The sequence below is a fragment of the Aspergillus novofumigatus genome, assembly GCF_002847465.1.
Source record: "Aspergillus novofumigatus IBT 16806 chromosome Unknown P174scaffold_8, whole genome shotgun sequence".
In the NCBI taxonomy this organism is placed as follows: Eukaryota; Fungi; Ascomycota; class Eurotiomycetes; order Eurotiales; family Aspergillaceae; genus Aspergillus; species Aspergillus novofumigatus.
Window position 1 is genome coordinate 662,220 of NW_020194281.1, and position 17,195 is coordinate 679,414.

Genomic DNA, 17,195 nt, shown 5'->3' on the forward strand with positions numbered 1-17,195 from the left:
ACTAGCACATTACATTACTAGTTAGATGAGTCTAGATAGACTGGAAATACAAGGACATCCTAATAAATAATTTTATAAAGGTTAACCTACTCACAAGGCCTATACTATGTATTTAGTTGTAGAGACTCAGCATACTTAAGACTGGGGGCTCAGGAAGGGTCTTATAGTAGATTTAGGTAGTATATATAGCTAGTAGGATAAAGGTATGGAAGCAGGAGTAATTCATCTAGTGCTAAGTAACTAGGGTCCTAATGCAGATATAAGATTAGCACTAGCTTTAAAAGCTAAGGATTTTAAAAATATTAGATAATACCCTTTGCAACTTATTAGGTATATAACTATGACGCCTGAACTGCATATTAAATAGAACTAGATTAGGCTGGATCTCCCAGTCATATTCATGGCCACCAATGACAGTAAGAGAGATCTAGAAGTGCTATATATAGGCATAGTTGCAAAGCTATGTAAGCATCTATATTCCTTAATAAGTCTAGAGACTGTCACACCCTGGGATCCGTCTCTGCTGTTCTCTGCTAGTCAACTACTTTGGGAACGAGGTGATATAGTCCCTGGACTATATCTAATACTTGCCTAAGGCCTACCAACCAGGTAGCCTATTGATGCAATGATACAATGATCTGAACAGGATCAAGGACAACCAAAGGTAACATAAGAATAATAATAGTAGAGATAGAAGCAAGGCCTATTAAGTATGTATACTTAATAGTAAGAGAGTAACTAATAAATCAGACTAGTAAACTTATACTTAAGTGAATAACTTATATTAAACACAAGGAACTAAACTAAGAGTGCTAGATATAGTAATAATAAATATCCTTATATATCCATAGTTCCTCTCAATGGTATACCGAATGGTATATTCTGAGTATAAAGGTGGTAGATTATATACTCTTATTCTAAGGCCTTAGCATACCATTTATATACTACTTCATCATGTGCTCATAGTTATAGAATAACTGTTTAGTTATATCCTACTATATGGTTTTTCTATAAGAACTTATCTAGATTAAGCATTTCTCTAGATCACTCCGTGATCCTTCCTAGATTAATTAGTGATTAATAATCCCCTTTAATTCTACCTATCACATCTGCCTTGCACTAATATAGCTATGTTAGTATCATAATATCACCTCCCCTCTTCTAGCATTTCATCCTTAAAACTTGATTTAAAAGGCAGCACTTCCCCTAGGTAAGTAATGTCTTATTTCTATTTCTTTTTATTATATTCACCCATCATGCTAAAGCATTATGCTAATACCTCATCTAATAGTCCTTACAAGCTTCCCTATGATTATCCTGCTATTCATGCCAAGTAAGAGGAGTATATTTATTATAATAGGTTTATCTCATCTTCTTTATGTGAGTATTATTTATTATTAGGTCAGGAGTGCATGATGGATTAAACTTATTATTATTCTAAGTATACCACTTGTACTTGTCAGAGCTATTTATACAAAAAGGAATTTCATACTATAAAAGAGTAGGATATCTTAAAATAAGTAGAGGATAAGATAGCTAATAATATCACTAAGGCTAATACTACACTTAAGCTATTACAACCTAAGTTAGAGTAGCTTTAGGCTCGCCTAGCTAAGGTTTAATTAAAAATTATCATAACCTTAGCTTGTTATTCTTACCTCTGAAAACAGTAATGTTTTCTCAAAGAGCATGGTTTTAAAATATTAGAACATAATACTAAGCTGCTGCGGATCTTAGATAAAAAGAAGTCATCTAATCAGCCTAATCCTACTACTAAGGTTCAACAGCTGGCTGCAACTTCTGATAATCCTAATTTTAATTAGATAATAGTAGAGATTAATCAGATGCCCCCCTCCTTCTAGGAGAACTTTGATTTTCCTTTAAATAGTACTATTAAATAAGTTAGTGGCAGCCCATCAGGTTCTTAATAGGTTCCTATATATTTTCTAAGGTATTATAGTCTTTCTATTTTATAAGGTAGTATAGCTTCCTACTAACTTACTTATAGTTCAGGATTTATCTAACTTTATATTCTTATTCTATGTCATCGTCAATTTCCACATTTTTAGTAATTTTTATATTTTCTGGTGCTAGTTCTAATAATAAGATATAAAATACTAGATAAATTTTTAATATACTTTTTAGTAGTTATAGTTAATAGTTAACTAGTCCTAATTTTTCTTCAATAATAAATAGTCTAATTTTCTAATGATCTAATTTCTAGCTTAGTCTTTTAGTTTTAATATTTCTATATAGCAGATAAACTTTCTCCCCCCTTTTTAGGTCTAGAGCACTCCCATACTTCTTATTATAATAGATTACTATATAGAGATTTATAAATTTAATATCCCTCAAAAGTTAAGTCCTTAAATAATTAATAGTATCTACTATTTCTATAGCTTCTTCTATAGTAGGTACTTTGTTCCATAATTCTCTAATTAATATGGGGTTATATCCATAGTTTATAAAGAAAGGTATTTCCCCTATTATTAAATGAATAGTGTTATTATAGGTATATTATACTATTAGTAGGTAAACTACCTAATCATCTTATTAGTAATTCACATAGTGTTATAGGTATTATTTAACTATCTAATTTGTCCATTCAGTTTATCTATTAGCTTATAGATAATATATGGTTATAAGTCTTTGCTTAATTCCCATTAAATCTATCAATGATTGCTAAAATTTCAACATAAATAATTTATCTCTATCTAATATAATATATCACAGTATTCTATGATTAATAATTATATACCCTATGAGCAGACTCACTAGCTGTGATACTATTATGTTTATTATTATTAGAATCAAATGGATAAACTTTATAAGTCTATTAGTAACTATTATTAGGTAATTATACCCTTTTAACTTTAGTAGTGGCCTAATAAAGTTAATAGTAATCTATTCCTATAGTTATTTTAGTGCTTCTAGTGATTGCATTTTGCCATAAGGCTGGTGCCTAGTAGGTTTATCTCTAATATAAGTTTTACACTAATAGATATAGCCCTATACTTTCCTTCTTATATTTAGAAAGTAGTAATTCCTTAAAATTACTTTAGCTATTTTTTCCATGCCCATGTGACCATGCATTAGGTTATTATAGTATTTTATGATAATCTTAATTCTCATATACTTAGGTATATAGATAAGTCCTTAGAAATATATTATCCCTCTATTATCTGTGGTGAGGTGTTCATTATCTACTAAATTTTTAAGTATTTCCTAAATAATTTTATCTTTTTTGGTTGCTTTAATAATTTTCTGAATAAGTAGGTCCTCTTACAGCTTAATTATTACTATAAGAGTTTAGTAATTATATATTAGTAACCTATCCTCTTATTACTTTAATATTATTAGTTTAACTATTTTTCCTTGGAGTTTATAATCTAGTTATTAACTAAGTGTATTAGCTTGTCCATTTTTAGTTCCCTTATAGTAAACAATCTTAAAGTTATATTATAAGAGTATTTTAGCCTATCTAGCTTATCTTCTCATCAGTTCTTTTGTCATTATAAAGAATGTGAGATTTTTATAGTCTATTTTTATAGTAATAGTATGCTTAGCTCCTTCTAGGTAGACTCTCTAGACTTTAAATACTACTACTATAGCTAGCAGTTCTTTATTATAGATGTTATAGTTAAGTTCTGCTTAAATTAACTTTCTTAAGTAGAATATAACTAGTTATAGTTTCCTATCATCTCCTGGTTGAGTTATCCTCATCCTAATCACATAGTCTGATGCATCAGTCTTAATAGTAGTTAGCTTTTCTAGATTATATTACACTAGGATTAGTGCTTCTATAATTTATTTTTTTATATTAATAAAGGCTTCTTTATATCCTTTATCCTATTTAAACTCTTTCGCCTTCTTAAGTAGCATGAAGAGTAAATGTATAATGTTTATATAGCTAGTAATAAATTATTAATAATAGTTAATAAGTCTAATAAACTATTAGACTTCTTTAATATTCTTTAGTTAAGGCTATTTAATAATTACCTTAATTTTATTCTAGTCTATATAGATTCCTTCTGTAGAGATCTAGTGTCCTAAGAACTTAGTCTCTTAGATATGAAATTTATATTTTTTTAATTTTAGCTTAATATTTACTTCCTAAAGCTTCTTTAGTACTTAGCTAATATATTCTATATGTTCCTTCTCCTCCTTTAAGAAGATTAAGATATCATCTAAATAGGCTATTATAAAGAGATTCAGATACTCTTGTAATACCTTGTTGATGAATCTTTAGAATAATGCTAGTGTATTAGTAAGCCTAAATAGTATAACTAAATATTCATAGTAGCTAAACTTTATTCTAAATGCTATTTTCCATTCCTCACCTTCTGTGATCTGAATATGGTTATATATATCTGTGATATCTAACTTTATAAACTACTTAGCTCCTTAAATTTAATCTTAGATTTCATAGATTAATAGAAGTAGATAATGGTCTTTAATTATTATTATATTTAGTGGTTAATAGTCCATGTAAAGTTATAGACTTCTATCTTTTTTTAGTATAAAGAGTACACCATGCCCTGCTGGTAAGGCTGATAGTTATATCTTTCTAAGTTATAGTTATTTATTAATATATTCTTTTAGTATTACTGATTCTTTTTCTAATATTTAGTATATCTTTTTACATGCTAGTGACTTCCCTTCTTATAGTGGAATCTTATAGTCATGCTTGCCATATTCTAGTAATTTATAGTATTTAGGTTATTTAAATAATGTCCTGAATTTATTATATTCTTAGGGTAGAATTATTCCTATTTCTAATTTATTCCTAGTTTTAATATTCCTGGATTAACTATTCCTGGGAACAACTTTCCTGGAATTTTTATATTCCTAATTAGTTATTACTAAGAATAAGTAGGGTCCTAGGATAAAAGTATTCCTGGGAATACTTATCCTAGGATTATCTATTTCCCTGCTTTCTATTTCCTAAGTACCTTTATCATTACTTTCTAGCATTATAATATTAGTATAATTATTATCTTGCTCTAGTGCCCATCCTGGTAGCTCTATTATTATAGTTTATTATAATAGCTTTATTACTGCTAATACTGCTATTATCCTTTAGCTGGTTATTACTTCTTTCTTTAGTCCACTCTTTAACTACTTAGTATTATTATTATTATCATTCAACCTAATATGCTATAAGGCCCTAGTTTCCCCTTAAGTCCAGTCCTATTATAGGCATTTACAGTTAAACTAGATTTAATTTATATTCTAGTTAATTACTAGGTTATAATTCCTAAGCTATAGAATCCCTAACACCACATCATACTATCCTATTAGTATAATATTAAAATTAATTCTTTTAAAGTGTCCTAATATAACTATTAGAACTAGTCCTAACTTAGTTATAATTATAAGAGTTCCTAAGTTCTCTCTATTCAGACCTATAATTAGTTTAGGTACTGCCTTTATTTTTCTAAGAATCCCTAGCTTTCCTATAAATACTAGATTTATAAAGTTACCTATTACTCCTAAGTCAATCATCACTTTAGCTAATTAATTAAGAATGTTTATAACTATCTTTAAGTACTTCCTATATTATACTATTACTATAAGGTATTCCATTTCCCATTTTGGTGCCCTTATCATCAGAGGTGGCACAGGGAAATATCCTCCTGCTAATTTACCTTGGTAGTGCATTATATATTAGTCCTTAAAGCATGCTGTCTAATGCATTATATCATATTCTAGGTATTATCTATATCCTTTGCAAGAGCATTTAAGCTTCTAGCATGGACAAGTATCATTCTCCTTCACAATTACTAGTACTGATGGCCAATATTTTGCTATATACTTATTATTATAGTGGATACTATAATTATTACTATAACAGGTAATCCATAGCACCTATTCATATTATAGGTATCCTCAGAAATATTTATATAGATACTAGTTATAGTTATATTTCCTGTGAAATGGTCCTAGTAGTCTTTTTTCTAATATTCTCCTAAGTTTATAGTGATATTTATTCATCCACTGTCTACATCTTTAATAATAGACTGTGTGATTCCTATAGTGTGTTATATACTATTCCTAAGATTTAACTTAGGTCTAATACTCTAAGTTTTAATATGTGCATCCCTTTACTCCTTACTTAACTTTCTTAAGGATTTATGCATTTAGTTAGTACACTTCCAGTTCTGCTAACTATTTCCTATCTAGCTATTATAGCTATATAGGGTATTAATCCACTTCATCATTATTTTATAGGGAATTATCTCTAGGTATCTTAGGAATCTTATAGGGCTGCTCCTTATTAGGATTAAGGCCCACCTACTAAGTTCTATACTCTTTATTAAGTAGATTAATAGGTCAGTTAATCATGGCCTAGTCTATTGTGGGAAAATCCTCTTAATCTAGCTTATCCTAGTTAGTATTTTCTAAATCAGGGCCAATAACCTAATTAATCTTTTATAAGAGTACTATTAATTAATAAGTAACTCCTTTAGGTGTAATATCTTCTTATTTATTAGAGCTATACTTATTACTGATTAGTAATTCCTAATTAGTGGCTGTAAGTACATTTAAATTCTTTACAGGCTAATTATTATTTATACTTTTATAATTAGTAGAGTCTTCCTTCTTAAGTTCTATTTTAATTTCCTTATTACTCAAGCTTATATATTCCTTGTATAGTTTTTTAAGTCATTCATCAACCTTCTTTGGTTTAATAATACTAGTAGTATTATAATTATTTCTACTAATTATAGTACTAAGCTCCTTCATAGCTTATAATTATTTTCTATCTCCCTACTTACCCTTCCTAGGTGGTTATTTACAGGTTCTAGATATATGTCCTAGCTTCCCACACTAGAAATATAGTCTCTCTTTTCATTACCATTCTCTCTCTTTATTTAAGAGTGCTATATGTGTTACATCCAACTCTATTAGTTATAGTCTATAGGGGTCTGTATACCCTTAATTTCATGGCTAAGCTGGCCTCCTATCATTCACTTAATAGTTTATAGTATGCCTATTACTGAAGCTATTCTAATTACTTTACTCCCTTTTGCGCATGTTAAAGTCTTGTAGTTTATTATTAATCTTAACTACTTACTTAATTATCTTACTAAGTATATTAGGTCATTCTATCCAGATTAACTTTTCCTAAACTTCTAACTTTAACCCTTCTTTAAATTATGTAATATTCATGTCCTTATCCTAATTTAGATAGGATATGATCTATTAGAATCATAATGCATATTCCCTAATAGATCCTATCTACTTAAGTTACCATAGTTGTTACTTAGCATTTCTTTCTTTATTAATGTTACTAAAAGTTCTTTTAAGTTATTTCTTAAATTTAGCATAGCTAGCAAATATAGCTTACATCTCATCATCTTATAAGTCCACAGAGTGTTCTTAATAATCCCTAACAAAGGGTTTAAACCAGTCAAAGGCTAGTCCTATTAAGTAAGTAGTTATAAATAAAACTTTATCTGCCTTATTAGCTAGTTTCTCTCTATTCATCTGGATGTACATATCTAGTTATGTAAGAAATACTCACAACTTAGATTAATTTCTATTAAATGGTTCTAGTGGTCAGATCTTAATAAATTTAACTACTAGTTATCTACTTAGAGTTTCATTCTATTACTCCAGTTATTAGATGTGTTCTTAGAGCTATTCAATCATGCCTACTAGATCTTCTACTATGATCTGGGGCTGTGCAACTGCTTACTGCTATAGAGTTCCTACCTAACTAATATTTAAGCTAGTAGGGGTTGGTGCATTTCCTACCATAATATTTAATATTAAGAGTTAATCAAACTTCCTAAAGTAATTTATACTATACAGCATTCAATTTATTACACCCTAGGATCTGTCTCTACTATTCTCTACTAGTTAACTACTTTAGGAATAAGGTGATATAGTCCCTAGACTATATCCAATACTTGCCTAAGGCCTACCAACCAGGTAGCCTATTAATACAATAATACAATGATCTGAACAGGATTAAGGATAACCAAAGGTAACACAAGAATAATAATAGTAGAGATAGAAGCAAGGCCTATTAAGTATATATACTTAATAGTAAGAGAGTAACTAATGAATTAGACTAGTAAACTTATATTTAAGTAAATAACTTGTATTAAATATAAGGAACTAAACTAAGAGTGCTAGATATAGTAATAATAAATATCCTTATATATCCATAGTTCCTCTCAATGGTATACCGAATGGTATATTCTAAGTATAAAGGTGGTAGATCATATACTCTTATTCTAAGGCCTTAGCATACCATTCATATACCACTTCATCACGTGCTTGTGGTTGTAGAATAACTGTTTAGTTATATCCTACTGTGTGGTTTTTCTATAAGAACTTGTCCAGATTAAGCATTTCTCTAGATCACTCCGTGATCCTTCCTGGATTGATTAGTGATCGACGATCCCCTTCAATTCTGCCTGTCACATCCGCCTTGCGCTAATGCGGCTGTGTTGGTGTCGTAACAGAGACCTGGCCAGACAGACTTTCTATGTAATTTATTATAGCCAGCCCCTAGGGTCCCTTAGTATTTTTAATACTATGGATGCATCTGGCTGCTATACTCCTTGGATAGCTAGGATAGGATGACCCTGGTGTAATAAATAAGCTTAACCTCCTATTTAGTAGACCCCTGGAAGAGGTGAAAGGTTTTCTTAAGAAAGCTTCTCTAGATTTAATTACTAGCATGAATGAGGCAATGATGTGGTTTAAGAGTATAGAGTAAGAAATCTATAATTAGGATTTAGTCTTTGCCCTATTAGAAGTAGGGGTGAATAAGGTGGAATATATTATAGATATTAAGTAGAGGGTAATACTACTTATAATAATACCTTAGGCTAGGCAGTCCTTAACATGAACTTTAATAGTAATACTAAAGGTAAAGATTATATCTAAGGGGGATAGTAATACTAAAGTAACTCCTCCTTATAATACTATAGGAAGTGATACTAATAGATTAGGTATTATTATAATAGAGGCAGTACTAAGCATGGCAGTTATAAAGGAGGCAGCTTCTAGTGTTATAGATAATAATAATAGGAGTAGGTAGATCTTAGTAAGATCTAATAAAGGTGTTAGATGCTTCTTTAGGGGAGATAATATAGTAGAGGAACTTACTTATTCTTTCTTTTAGGTTAATTAGTTAAGCCTATCTTAGAGTGAAACCTCTAAGGTCTTAACATTACTATAGGGAGGAGATTATTCTCTTAGTTATTATTATCTTTACTATTATAAGAAGAATAGAATATTTATTTCCTAAAGCCTTATCTGCTCTTATATAAACTAATATCTACTCTAGACATAACTTATTATCTAACTCCTAGTTCCTAGAAGGGTTGACCTACTCTTCATAGTGCTATTTAATTCCCTGATTATAGTATAGATACACTATCTAATACATTGGTATGCTGCTATAGCAACTAAGGTTTACTATATTTAGGTAGGAGATTTGTGGAGGTAGTGGCAATAGGTAATACATGTGGGGAACAGTAAAAAAATCCAAAAGTTCCTTTTGTACAAATAGTCCGCCGTACTATTCCCAACTAAACTAGAGCAAATTGCGTGATTGATAGTGGATCCTTAATCATCCCCACTCCTCCGTCCTCGCAATAAATATAATCATGTACTCTAGTGACTAGTCCAGAACATCAAATTCATGCCAAACAACATCAAAGCATAATGGCAAGCCCTTTCTTGACTATGCTGGTCTCGCCGGCCGAATTCTACGCCGCCGTGAACTCACCCACAAACACCCGGCGAATCGTCCCCGTAGCCGCCGGCCGGCGCGCAGTACACACCCCCGCCTATCATGCCCAGCATATCCCCAACTCCGTGTATGTTCCACCTCAACCACCAGCGCCTTCACTCACTAACAAGCACAGCTTCTTCGACATGGATCTCATCAGAGATACCACCTCGCCATATCCCCAGATGCTCCCCACCGCCGCACACTTCGCCTCCTGCGTAGCAGACCTAGGCATCAAAAAGGACGACGTGCTAGTCATCTACGACGCCGTCGACGTGGGGATCTACAGCTCGCCGCGCGTGGCGTGGATGTTCCGCTTCTTCGGTCATGAGGCCGTGCATGTCTTGAATAATTTCCGGGTGTATGTGCGGCTGGGATACCCCGTTGCCAGTGGGGAGATGCGGCCTCTCCCGTCCGTGGACGAGTACCCTGTTTCTCCGCCGGACAGCGACCGGGTGATTTCGTTTGATGAGTTGAGGGAGCTGATTTTGGCTCGTGAGGACGGGTTCCAGATTGTGGATTCGCGGATTGCGGGGCGGTTTAGCGGGGAGGAAGACGAGGCGGTGGCTGGGTTGAGCTCGGGGCATATGCCGCGGGCGGTTAATGTGCCGTTGGCGGCGATGCTGGAGGAGGAGTCGAGCACGATTTTACCGGTGGAGAAGCTGAGGGGCGTGTTTGAGAGGGCGGGGTTGATGGGCGGGTGCCGTTGGTGTTGACGTGCAATTCGGGGGTGACGGCTGCGGCGCTGGATTTGGCGCTGGGGGAGACTGGATTTAAAAATCCAAGGCGGATCTACGATGGGAGTTGGATGGAGTGGGCGAGGAGGGTGGATCGGCCGGAGTTGATTGTTAAGGATGTGCATTGACTGGTAGACTGCATAGAAGCTATATCATGAAGATGTCGGATCCTCGATCCAATTGTGTATCGCTCGGACCACTTCGTCGCTGTTCTTCTCCAAGAACATCATATGCCCGTTGCCATGGATGCCGACCTTCTCGAGTTTCAGATGCGTTGTTGGCACTCCGGCTTGTTGCAGAAATCGAGCAGTGCACCAGTCGTGCGTGGCATGATACGATGCTTCGGCTGTAGCGACCAAGGTCCGAATTTTGGACAGGTTGGCGAGCCGTCGAGGGGGAGGGTTGTCAGCCTGGATCACGCAATCCGACGTTGCATTAGAGTTGGATGTGATCGTCTCTTTAACAAAGTCGGCGTCTGGGTTGGTCACCGCAGGTGAATATGTGATCGGGATATCAGTCAATCCATATGGACGGGCCGGTCCACTCCCAAAAACTGCATTCTGGAATGGCGGACCAGATGGTTCAATGGATACGATGGAATGCACCAGATCCGGTTTCCTATCTGCCATAACCCACGCCATCGCCCCTCCCTGGGAATGAGCGACAAGTATCGCCGGCTTGCCGATGGCGTCTAACAATGCAGCCCCAGCAAGCTGCATGGAGGCCTCTTGAGCAGCGTTTTCTGCAAGCGAAGGAACGGTGGATGCATAGTACGCATCGAAAAAGGAATCGCCCATAACACCAGACCCTGGCCACTGGGTGTGAAGACTCGCCTGCGGCCAGAGGTTGTATTTCGCCGTGTTAGTAAAGTACTTCTGCAGATGCTCGGCGCTGTATTTCCTCAGCTGCCCGTTTTTGATATCCCAAGGACTCCTGCCGCGGGAGGTGTGGTCGAGCAAGTAACATTCGTAGCCTTGCGAGAGAAAGTAAGACGCCCATCCTTCGTCTCCGTCGGGTTTGTTCAGCCAGTTCTGGTCGTGTTAGTGATGTGAGGCTTTCAGACAAGGAGCAATTGTACCGTTGCCGTCTGGTCGGCTCCGTGGATAAACACGATCGGATACTGTTTACGTGGGCCGTCAACAGGAGTAAGTCGTTCGACGTACATCTGGTTGGTGAAGATGTGTTCTCCATCATTGTTGAGAGTGTAGTTGCCTCCAACATAGAGGTATGTTCGGCGATGCGGTGTTTCGACGGCGGCAGCAAGCAGGCAAAATGCTATGGCTAGAAGATAAAGTTTGGCCATTATGAGGGTGGATGAAAGGGCGAAATATTGAATTGAGAGCCAGAAGAGGGGAGTTGTGCATGCTCAGCCCCGCACCTGCATGGATGTGATATCGCTGCGGCAACGGCTGATGTAGTACAAATTGCAGCTAATCTACCAAAGAGGTATAGATATGCGTTCATCTCACTATCCAACTTCATAAATCTTGATTGCCATGCTCGGCTAAAGATGCTTCATCCCGCTGTATCATTTCCTTTCCGTATTTGATTGCCCGTTCGTGGCTTTCTACCTCGTCCTCCACAAGCTTTTTGGCCTGTACAGCCTCGCCTGGTAATTGTAGGGCCCAATCTCTGAGGGCTTCAAGTTCGCGCTCCATCATGCTCATACTGGCTTTCCAATCCCGAATACTAGCGACTGTATCCGTTCTGCCGAGGGAGGCAATTCCGGTCGCAGATTGAAAGGTCCTCCCTGGACAAAGCCGTTCTGCGTCTGCTAGGGCCGCTTCGTATGCCTTTTGATAGATGGCAGCCTCCCTCTTCGCCTGCTGGAGGCCGATCTGATGGTATCGCGCACGGTCGGGGTCAGTATCAGCAGACTCGTTCGCCGAGTTCTGGTATGTTTCCACTTTCTCCCGCTTCCCCTTGTACTCTTGCCGAAGCTTTTCCAGTTCCCAGAGGGGGAGATCTTCCTTCCTCTGGCATACTCCCCCAGGACACAGCCTTTCTGCTTCTTGTTCAGCCTTGGTGAAATACTCATTGTTCCTCGCAGACCATAGCTCTTCTCTCCAGAGCTTGAAACGCGCCGCCCATTTCTCATCCGTAGACTTGGCCGCCGCAAGTTTAGCCTGATATACCGAAATGCGGCCCTCCGCATGCTTCTCCCAGGTCTTGAATCTTTCCAAGCTTCGCAATGGATGTTCAGCGGTGCTCTTGGCGATCGCTGCACAGTGCGCCCTCGCTTGGGCAACCTGAAAGCCGTCCCCGTCGAAATTATGCGGCCAGCCATACTCGCGGTACAGCTCCTTCAGGGGTATGTCATGCCGGCTCCATTCACCTGCGCAATTCTCGTCACCAGGTAGCTCGTCCAGTGAACGATACCAGCGGATAATATCGCGCAGAACATCCCCAGCGCGACGACTGGGTATAGACTCGAAGCTATTGCGGTTCTTACTTTTCTTGTTTTGTTCCTTCTCTTCTTTGTCCGAATCGTCGGAGTGAATGACTGGCCCATCCGCCAGCGCAGGATCAGTCGTTTTCCACAGTTCCTGATCAATAATCCAAATCCGATGCCGCCGCGCCTCGTAGATGATCACGCTCTGGTGATTCCCCAGCTGCGATAACGGGGTCACCCACGGCCGCATGTACGGTCCATTTTCATCCTCGTAGTCATCGCCAACAGGACAGCCGTAAAATGGATCCCGACCCTGCATCACGTCTTCCTCGCGACGGAAATCCGTGAATGCACCACCGTGAAAGAAATCTTCGTTCCCAGCCACATGACGATTCACATAAGGCAGGATGCTGTAGAGGTAGATGATGGCGGGATCAATCTTCAGCTTTTCGTACAATGGGCGCAGATGGTCAATGTTATGTGGGCCCGGTTCGATTCCTGCTGGGTCGAGATAGCGCATCTGCGCGAGGGTCTGGTAGATTTCCAGCATGAGGTCGGCAACCTCGTGCAGGCGCGCTTTCTGATCTTGGGGCAGTTGGTCGTCCATGTTGTTTGGAATCGGTAGCTGTGCATTTACCTTACGTGCAAGAGATTATATATATATCGTCCCGGGATATGTTGTGCGTGACAAGCAACAAGATTATGGGACCTAGGCATCAAGGCCCACAAGGCAGCCATTGTTGCCTGATCCTAGCCGGGTCCCACAATTCAGGAGTCTAGGGCGTCGAGGGAGACTCACATTGTCTGTTTGGGATGCAAGGAATCTTCTGAAATCCGTGTTATTGAGTACATATAAAATAATATGGCGGGATTTGGCAATGAGAGTATCATGTTTTCTGTACGCTGGCAGGATCCTGTGTGTCCATGAAGGGTGGCACAGGCTACCGTAATTATATATATTTCAGTCGGCTAGTCGTGGGCTGTTTAAGGAACCCAGTTTACCATCTTTCACCTCCAAATAATGCGATATGAGATAGCAATCAGACCAGTACATACGGAGAACCCTTAGGATTTTCATTATTGCTATTGACCAAGTATAGACGACACCATGTAAGTTTCCATCATGGCAGGTGGCTGTGTTGTGATTGATTGGGGGAGTTTCACTCCACCCGGGGATAAGCGCTGCTTGTTTGTTCTTAGCTTTCTCAGCTCCTGATCACTCTCGTAACCAGCCCAAATTCTTCTTTATATCCATCGCGTTCGAACATCACATCTCAACAAGTCCGAGAATTCCGAGAATGGGCGGCGTACGAGGAAAGTCTCAAGGCTGCGGAACCTGTCGAGCACGTAAAATCGCGGTGAGTTGAAATCCATCCATGTAACAATACACGGGATTAACAGACTCAGTGCGGACAAGAAAGACCCCGCTGCAGTCAATGCCTCAAATCCAACCGCCAATGCGCGGGCTACCAGCGCGACAAGGTATTTGTTATGGTTCAACCAGACACCAAAGAATCCGCCCGCACAACGCGCCAGGACATCGCAAAGACCACCCGAATTTCACTCGATCAAGGTCCCGGACATGAGATCATCATGAGCTGCAATATTCGCCAGCAACTCCTGGACGCCTTCATCGGGCGCTGTCTTCCTCACCAGCGGTTCCGCACACGCAGCTGGTACAGACCGTGGCTCTTTCTCCTCCCCGATATCCCCACCAGATCCAAGGCGCTGGAATTCTCAACCTTGGCGATTTCCTCGGCGGCCATTGGTCGGAGATTCAACGACAGCGCTCTCGTCCATCAGAGTCTAAGAGCGTATACGAGGGCGCTTCGTGAGATGCAAAAAGCGCTCTGGAGTGGCTCTCTGATACGCGAAGATGAGACGCTGGCGGCGTGCTTGGTTCTGAGCTTGTATGAGTTCATGGAGTGTCCGGATAACGGGGCGGACGCGTATCAGAACCACTGCAAGGGCTACCTTTCCCTGGTCAAGGCGCGTGGGATGGATGCTCATACGGATGGGATCGGGCATGATCTTTTCGTGGGCGTGAGAGTACAGGGGGTGGGTGCAATTCCCCTCTGCTGGGAAGCTATTACTGACACTGTAAGATCCTTCACGCAATTGGCGACCGGGTGCCGAATTTCGTTTGCGATCCTGCCTGGTGCCGGGATCCGTGGGCCTCGCGACCGAAACGAATGGCGGACCGCATTGCCGATTGTCTGGCTCGCATGCCGTCCATTCTCCAGCGCTATGACCAGTTGTCGTCTCTCCACCGGAAGGAGATTTTGGATTCAACATACGGGCTTGTGGAGGAATGTCTGAGGATCGATCAGACTTTACAAGACATCTACGAGGACCTTCGGCTTCAGGTAGAGGGTCCGTTGTACTGGCCTGTTCTCTCGCCGTCGTTTAAGGACAGTGTTCCCGGCCAAGGCTTGTTTCCTGTGATGTACGAATTTCCCGATCTGAAGACTGCAACGTTGTTGATGCTGTATTGGGCCTCGAGGGCTATGCTGTGGGCTACGCTGAGCAACCTATACGACGTCATTAAGCTACAGGGGGTGCATGGCATCACTGACCCCATCGTTGAAGTGACCAGTGAGAAGCACGACCCCAGTCTCAGCAACGAAGAAATCTCAACGGGACGAAATTCCCTAACACTGGGGGACGGACAAAGCTACTTAAGAATGGCACGCAACGTCTGCCAGTCCCTGGAGTACTGCCTGCAGGAAGACATGTCGCTTCTGGGCATACTTGCCGCGTCAGTACCTGTAATCATTACAGTATGGGCTATTCGGTATCGGCACAATGACGAAGCAGAGTTGGCCTGGTTGATGAACGCATCGCAGAAAATGCGTCAGGGGCTGCGAATGTGGACATACATCTGAGGAGACCACAAATGAAGCCCAACTTCGAGAATCTCCAAGCCACTAAGGGAACAATCTATTGAGTTGGCACAGCCTCAGGGGCGGAGTCACCGCTGGACAGCACAGCAAGAAAAGAATCTTGTCAGCCCTAAGCTTTTTAAGGCATAAGATGCATCCACCGCGCTAATCCTGTTTGGGTCAAAACCTGCGAGGCACGTGACTTGGTCTCAGCTGTGTATGAGAAGGTGCTGGCGATTGGATATTGAAGAAAATTTGGGTTGAAGAGGAAATGGGCTGCCTACGGTGGCTGAAAGAGGTGTGGAATCAGTGAACTATAAAGGTAGAGTGTTCTCCCCGAGTCTGCGTTGTCAATTCACTAGCTATCACTCCCACTTGCAATTCACCATCATTGTCTACTCCCATTTCAGCGATATCCTTCCTGCCCAATGCTTACAGATCATTCCAAGGTCGCCATTGCGCAGATTGTCTTCTATGTACCTGCCATAGTAGCCGCCGCAGTCCTTCTCTTCCACCGCCATGGCCGGCCCGGCAGGCCTGGATTATCCTCCAGGTCTTCTGCTTGAGTAAGTCCTTCGTTCCACCTGCTACATGTACAGGGAGCTGACGGTGATCGATAGTCCGAGAGGCCTGCGCTATTGTTACCATACTCTACGAGAACAACCCATCCAGCGTCGGCCTCTACATCGCCGCGCTGATCCTCCTCAACGCCGGACTGCTGCCGCTGATTGCAGCGACTATTGGTCTCCTGCGGATAATGTATGTGCACTTCCAGACAAACAGGTATATTAAGCATAATCTAACTCTTTTAGTATCGGTTACGAGTTCAAAAATAACAACAAGGGCCTTCACATGCCCATGAGCATATCTCGGTTCTTGTTCATTGTAGGGATTGCATTGATCATCGCCGGCGGCTCCTTGGCCGGGGATTACACGGACGCAGATTCGGTGAATACGGGTCGTACGCTCACCAAGGCGGGGTATATTGTTGTCGCAGTCTTTATGGCTGGCTTGGTGCTTATCCAGGGGCATTTCTGGAGACAGTATGACAGTCTGTCGCGGGCTAGTCGGACTGTTAGTTTTTCCTTCTGAGATATGGCCGCGAATGATGCTAATAGTGGCTACAGGTACTCAAGGGTATGGGTCTGGCTGTTCCATTTATCATCGTGCGGATCGCATGGCTCTTCCTATCGATCTATCATCCTGACGATAAGAGATGGAGTAACCTGAGTGGAGACATTGGAGCTTTCGTGGTCATGACGGCGCTGATGGAGTACATTGTCGTGTGCATATACATCGGAACAGGGTTTATGATTCCTGCTACTAAGGGCTTGACTCGTGCCGGCGACCAGGAGCTAGAGCAAAATGGGCCAGCAGGTGATGGGAGCAGCGAATACGGGAAGCTCCAATCTCTTGAGCGGGCGTGACTC

General features: G+C 40.0%; 5 protein-coding genes across 5 annotated transcripts; 3 read left to right on the forward strand and 2 right to left on the reverse strand.

Annotated features, from left to right (window-relative positions):
- Nucleotides 1–9,878: 9,878 nt before the first annotated feature.
- Nucleotides 9,879–10,727, forward strand: P174DRAFT_445117 (sulfurtransferase). Its single transcript, XM_024828259.1, has 2 exons — nucleotides 9,879–10,425; nucleotides 10,521–10,727. Exons 1-2 carry the CDS (start codon nucleotides 9,901–9,903, stop codon nucleotides 10,617–10,619), a joined length of 624 nt encoding a protein of 207 aa, XP_024678738.1. The 5' UTR covers nucleotides 9,879–9,900; the 3' UTR covers nucleotides 10,620–10,727.
- On the reverse strand, nucleotides 10,644–11,794 carry P174DRAFT_377808 (alpha/beta hydrolase; the record flags this gene model as incomplete). The annotated part of the gene is made up of 2 exons (XM_024822784.1): nucleotides 10,644–11,522; nucleotides 11,570–11,794. The coding sequence occupies 2 exons, from the start codon at nucleotides 11,792–11,794 to the stop codon at nucleotides 10,644–10,646; spliced, it is 1,104 nt and encodes a 367-aa protein (XP_024678739.1).
- Nucleotides 11,795–11,900: 106 nt separating this feature from the next.
- On the reverse strand, nucleotides 11,901–13,490 carry P174DRAFT_412878 (uncharacterized protein; the record flags this gene model as incomplete). The annotated part of the gene is made up of 1 exon (XM_024824326.1): nucleotides 11,901–13,490. One exon carries the CDS (start codon nucleotides 13,488–13,490, stop codon nucleotides 11,970–11,972), a length of 1,521 nt encoding a protein of 506 aa, XP_024678740.1. The 3' UTR covers nucleotides 11,901–11,969.
- Nucleotides 13,491–14,154: 664 nt separating this feature from the next.
- On the forward strand, nucleotides 14,155–15,809 carry P174DRAFT_515315 (Zn(II)2Cys6 transcription factor). Its single transcript, XM_024832162.1, has 3 exons — nucleotides 14,155–14,241; nucleotides 14,291–14,941; nucleotides 14,989–15,809. Exons 1-3 carry the CDS (start codon nucleotides 14,182–14,184, stop codon nucleotides 15,766–15,768), a joined length of 1,491 nt encoding a protein of 496 aa, XP_024678741.1. The 5' UTR covers nucleotides 14,155–14,181; the 3' UTR covers nucleotides 15,769–15,809.
- A 384-nt stretch (nucleotides 15,810–16,193) lies between these two features.
- On the forward strand, nucleotides 16,194–17,192 carry P174DRAFT_463608 (uncharacterized protein; the record flags this gene model as incomplete). The annotated part of the gene is made up of 5 exons (XM_024830288.1): nucleotides 16,194–16,265; nucleotides 16,301–16,331; nucleotides 16,386–16,524; nucleotides 16,578–16,839; nucleotides 16,893–17,192. The coding sequence occupies 5 exons, from the start codon at nucleotides 16,194–16,196 to the stop codon at nucleotides 17,190–17,192; spliced, it is 804 nt and encodes a 267-aa protein (XP_024678742.1).
- Nucleotides 17,193–17,195: the final 3 nt, after the last annotated feature.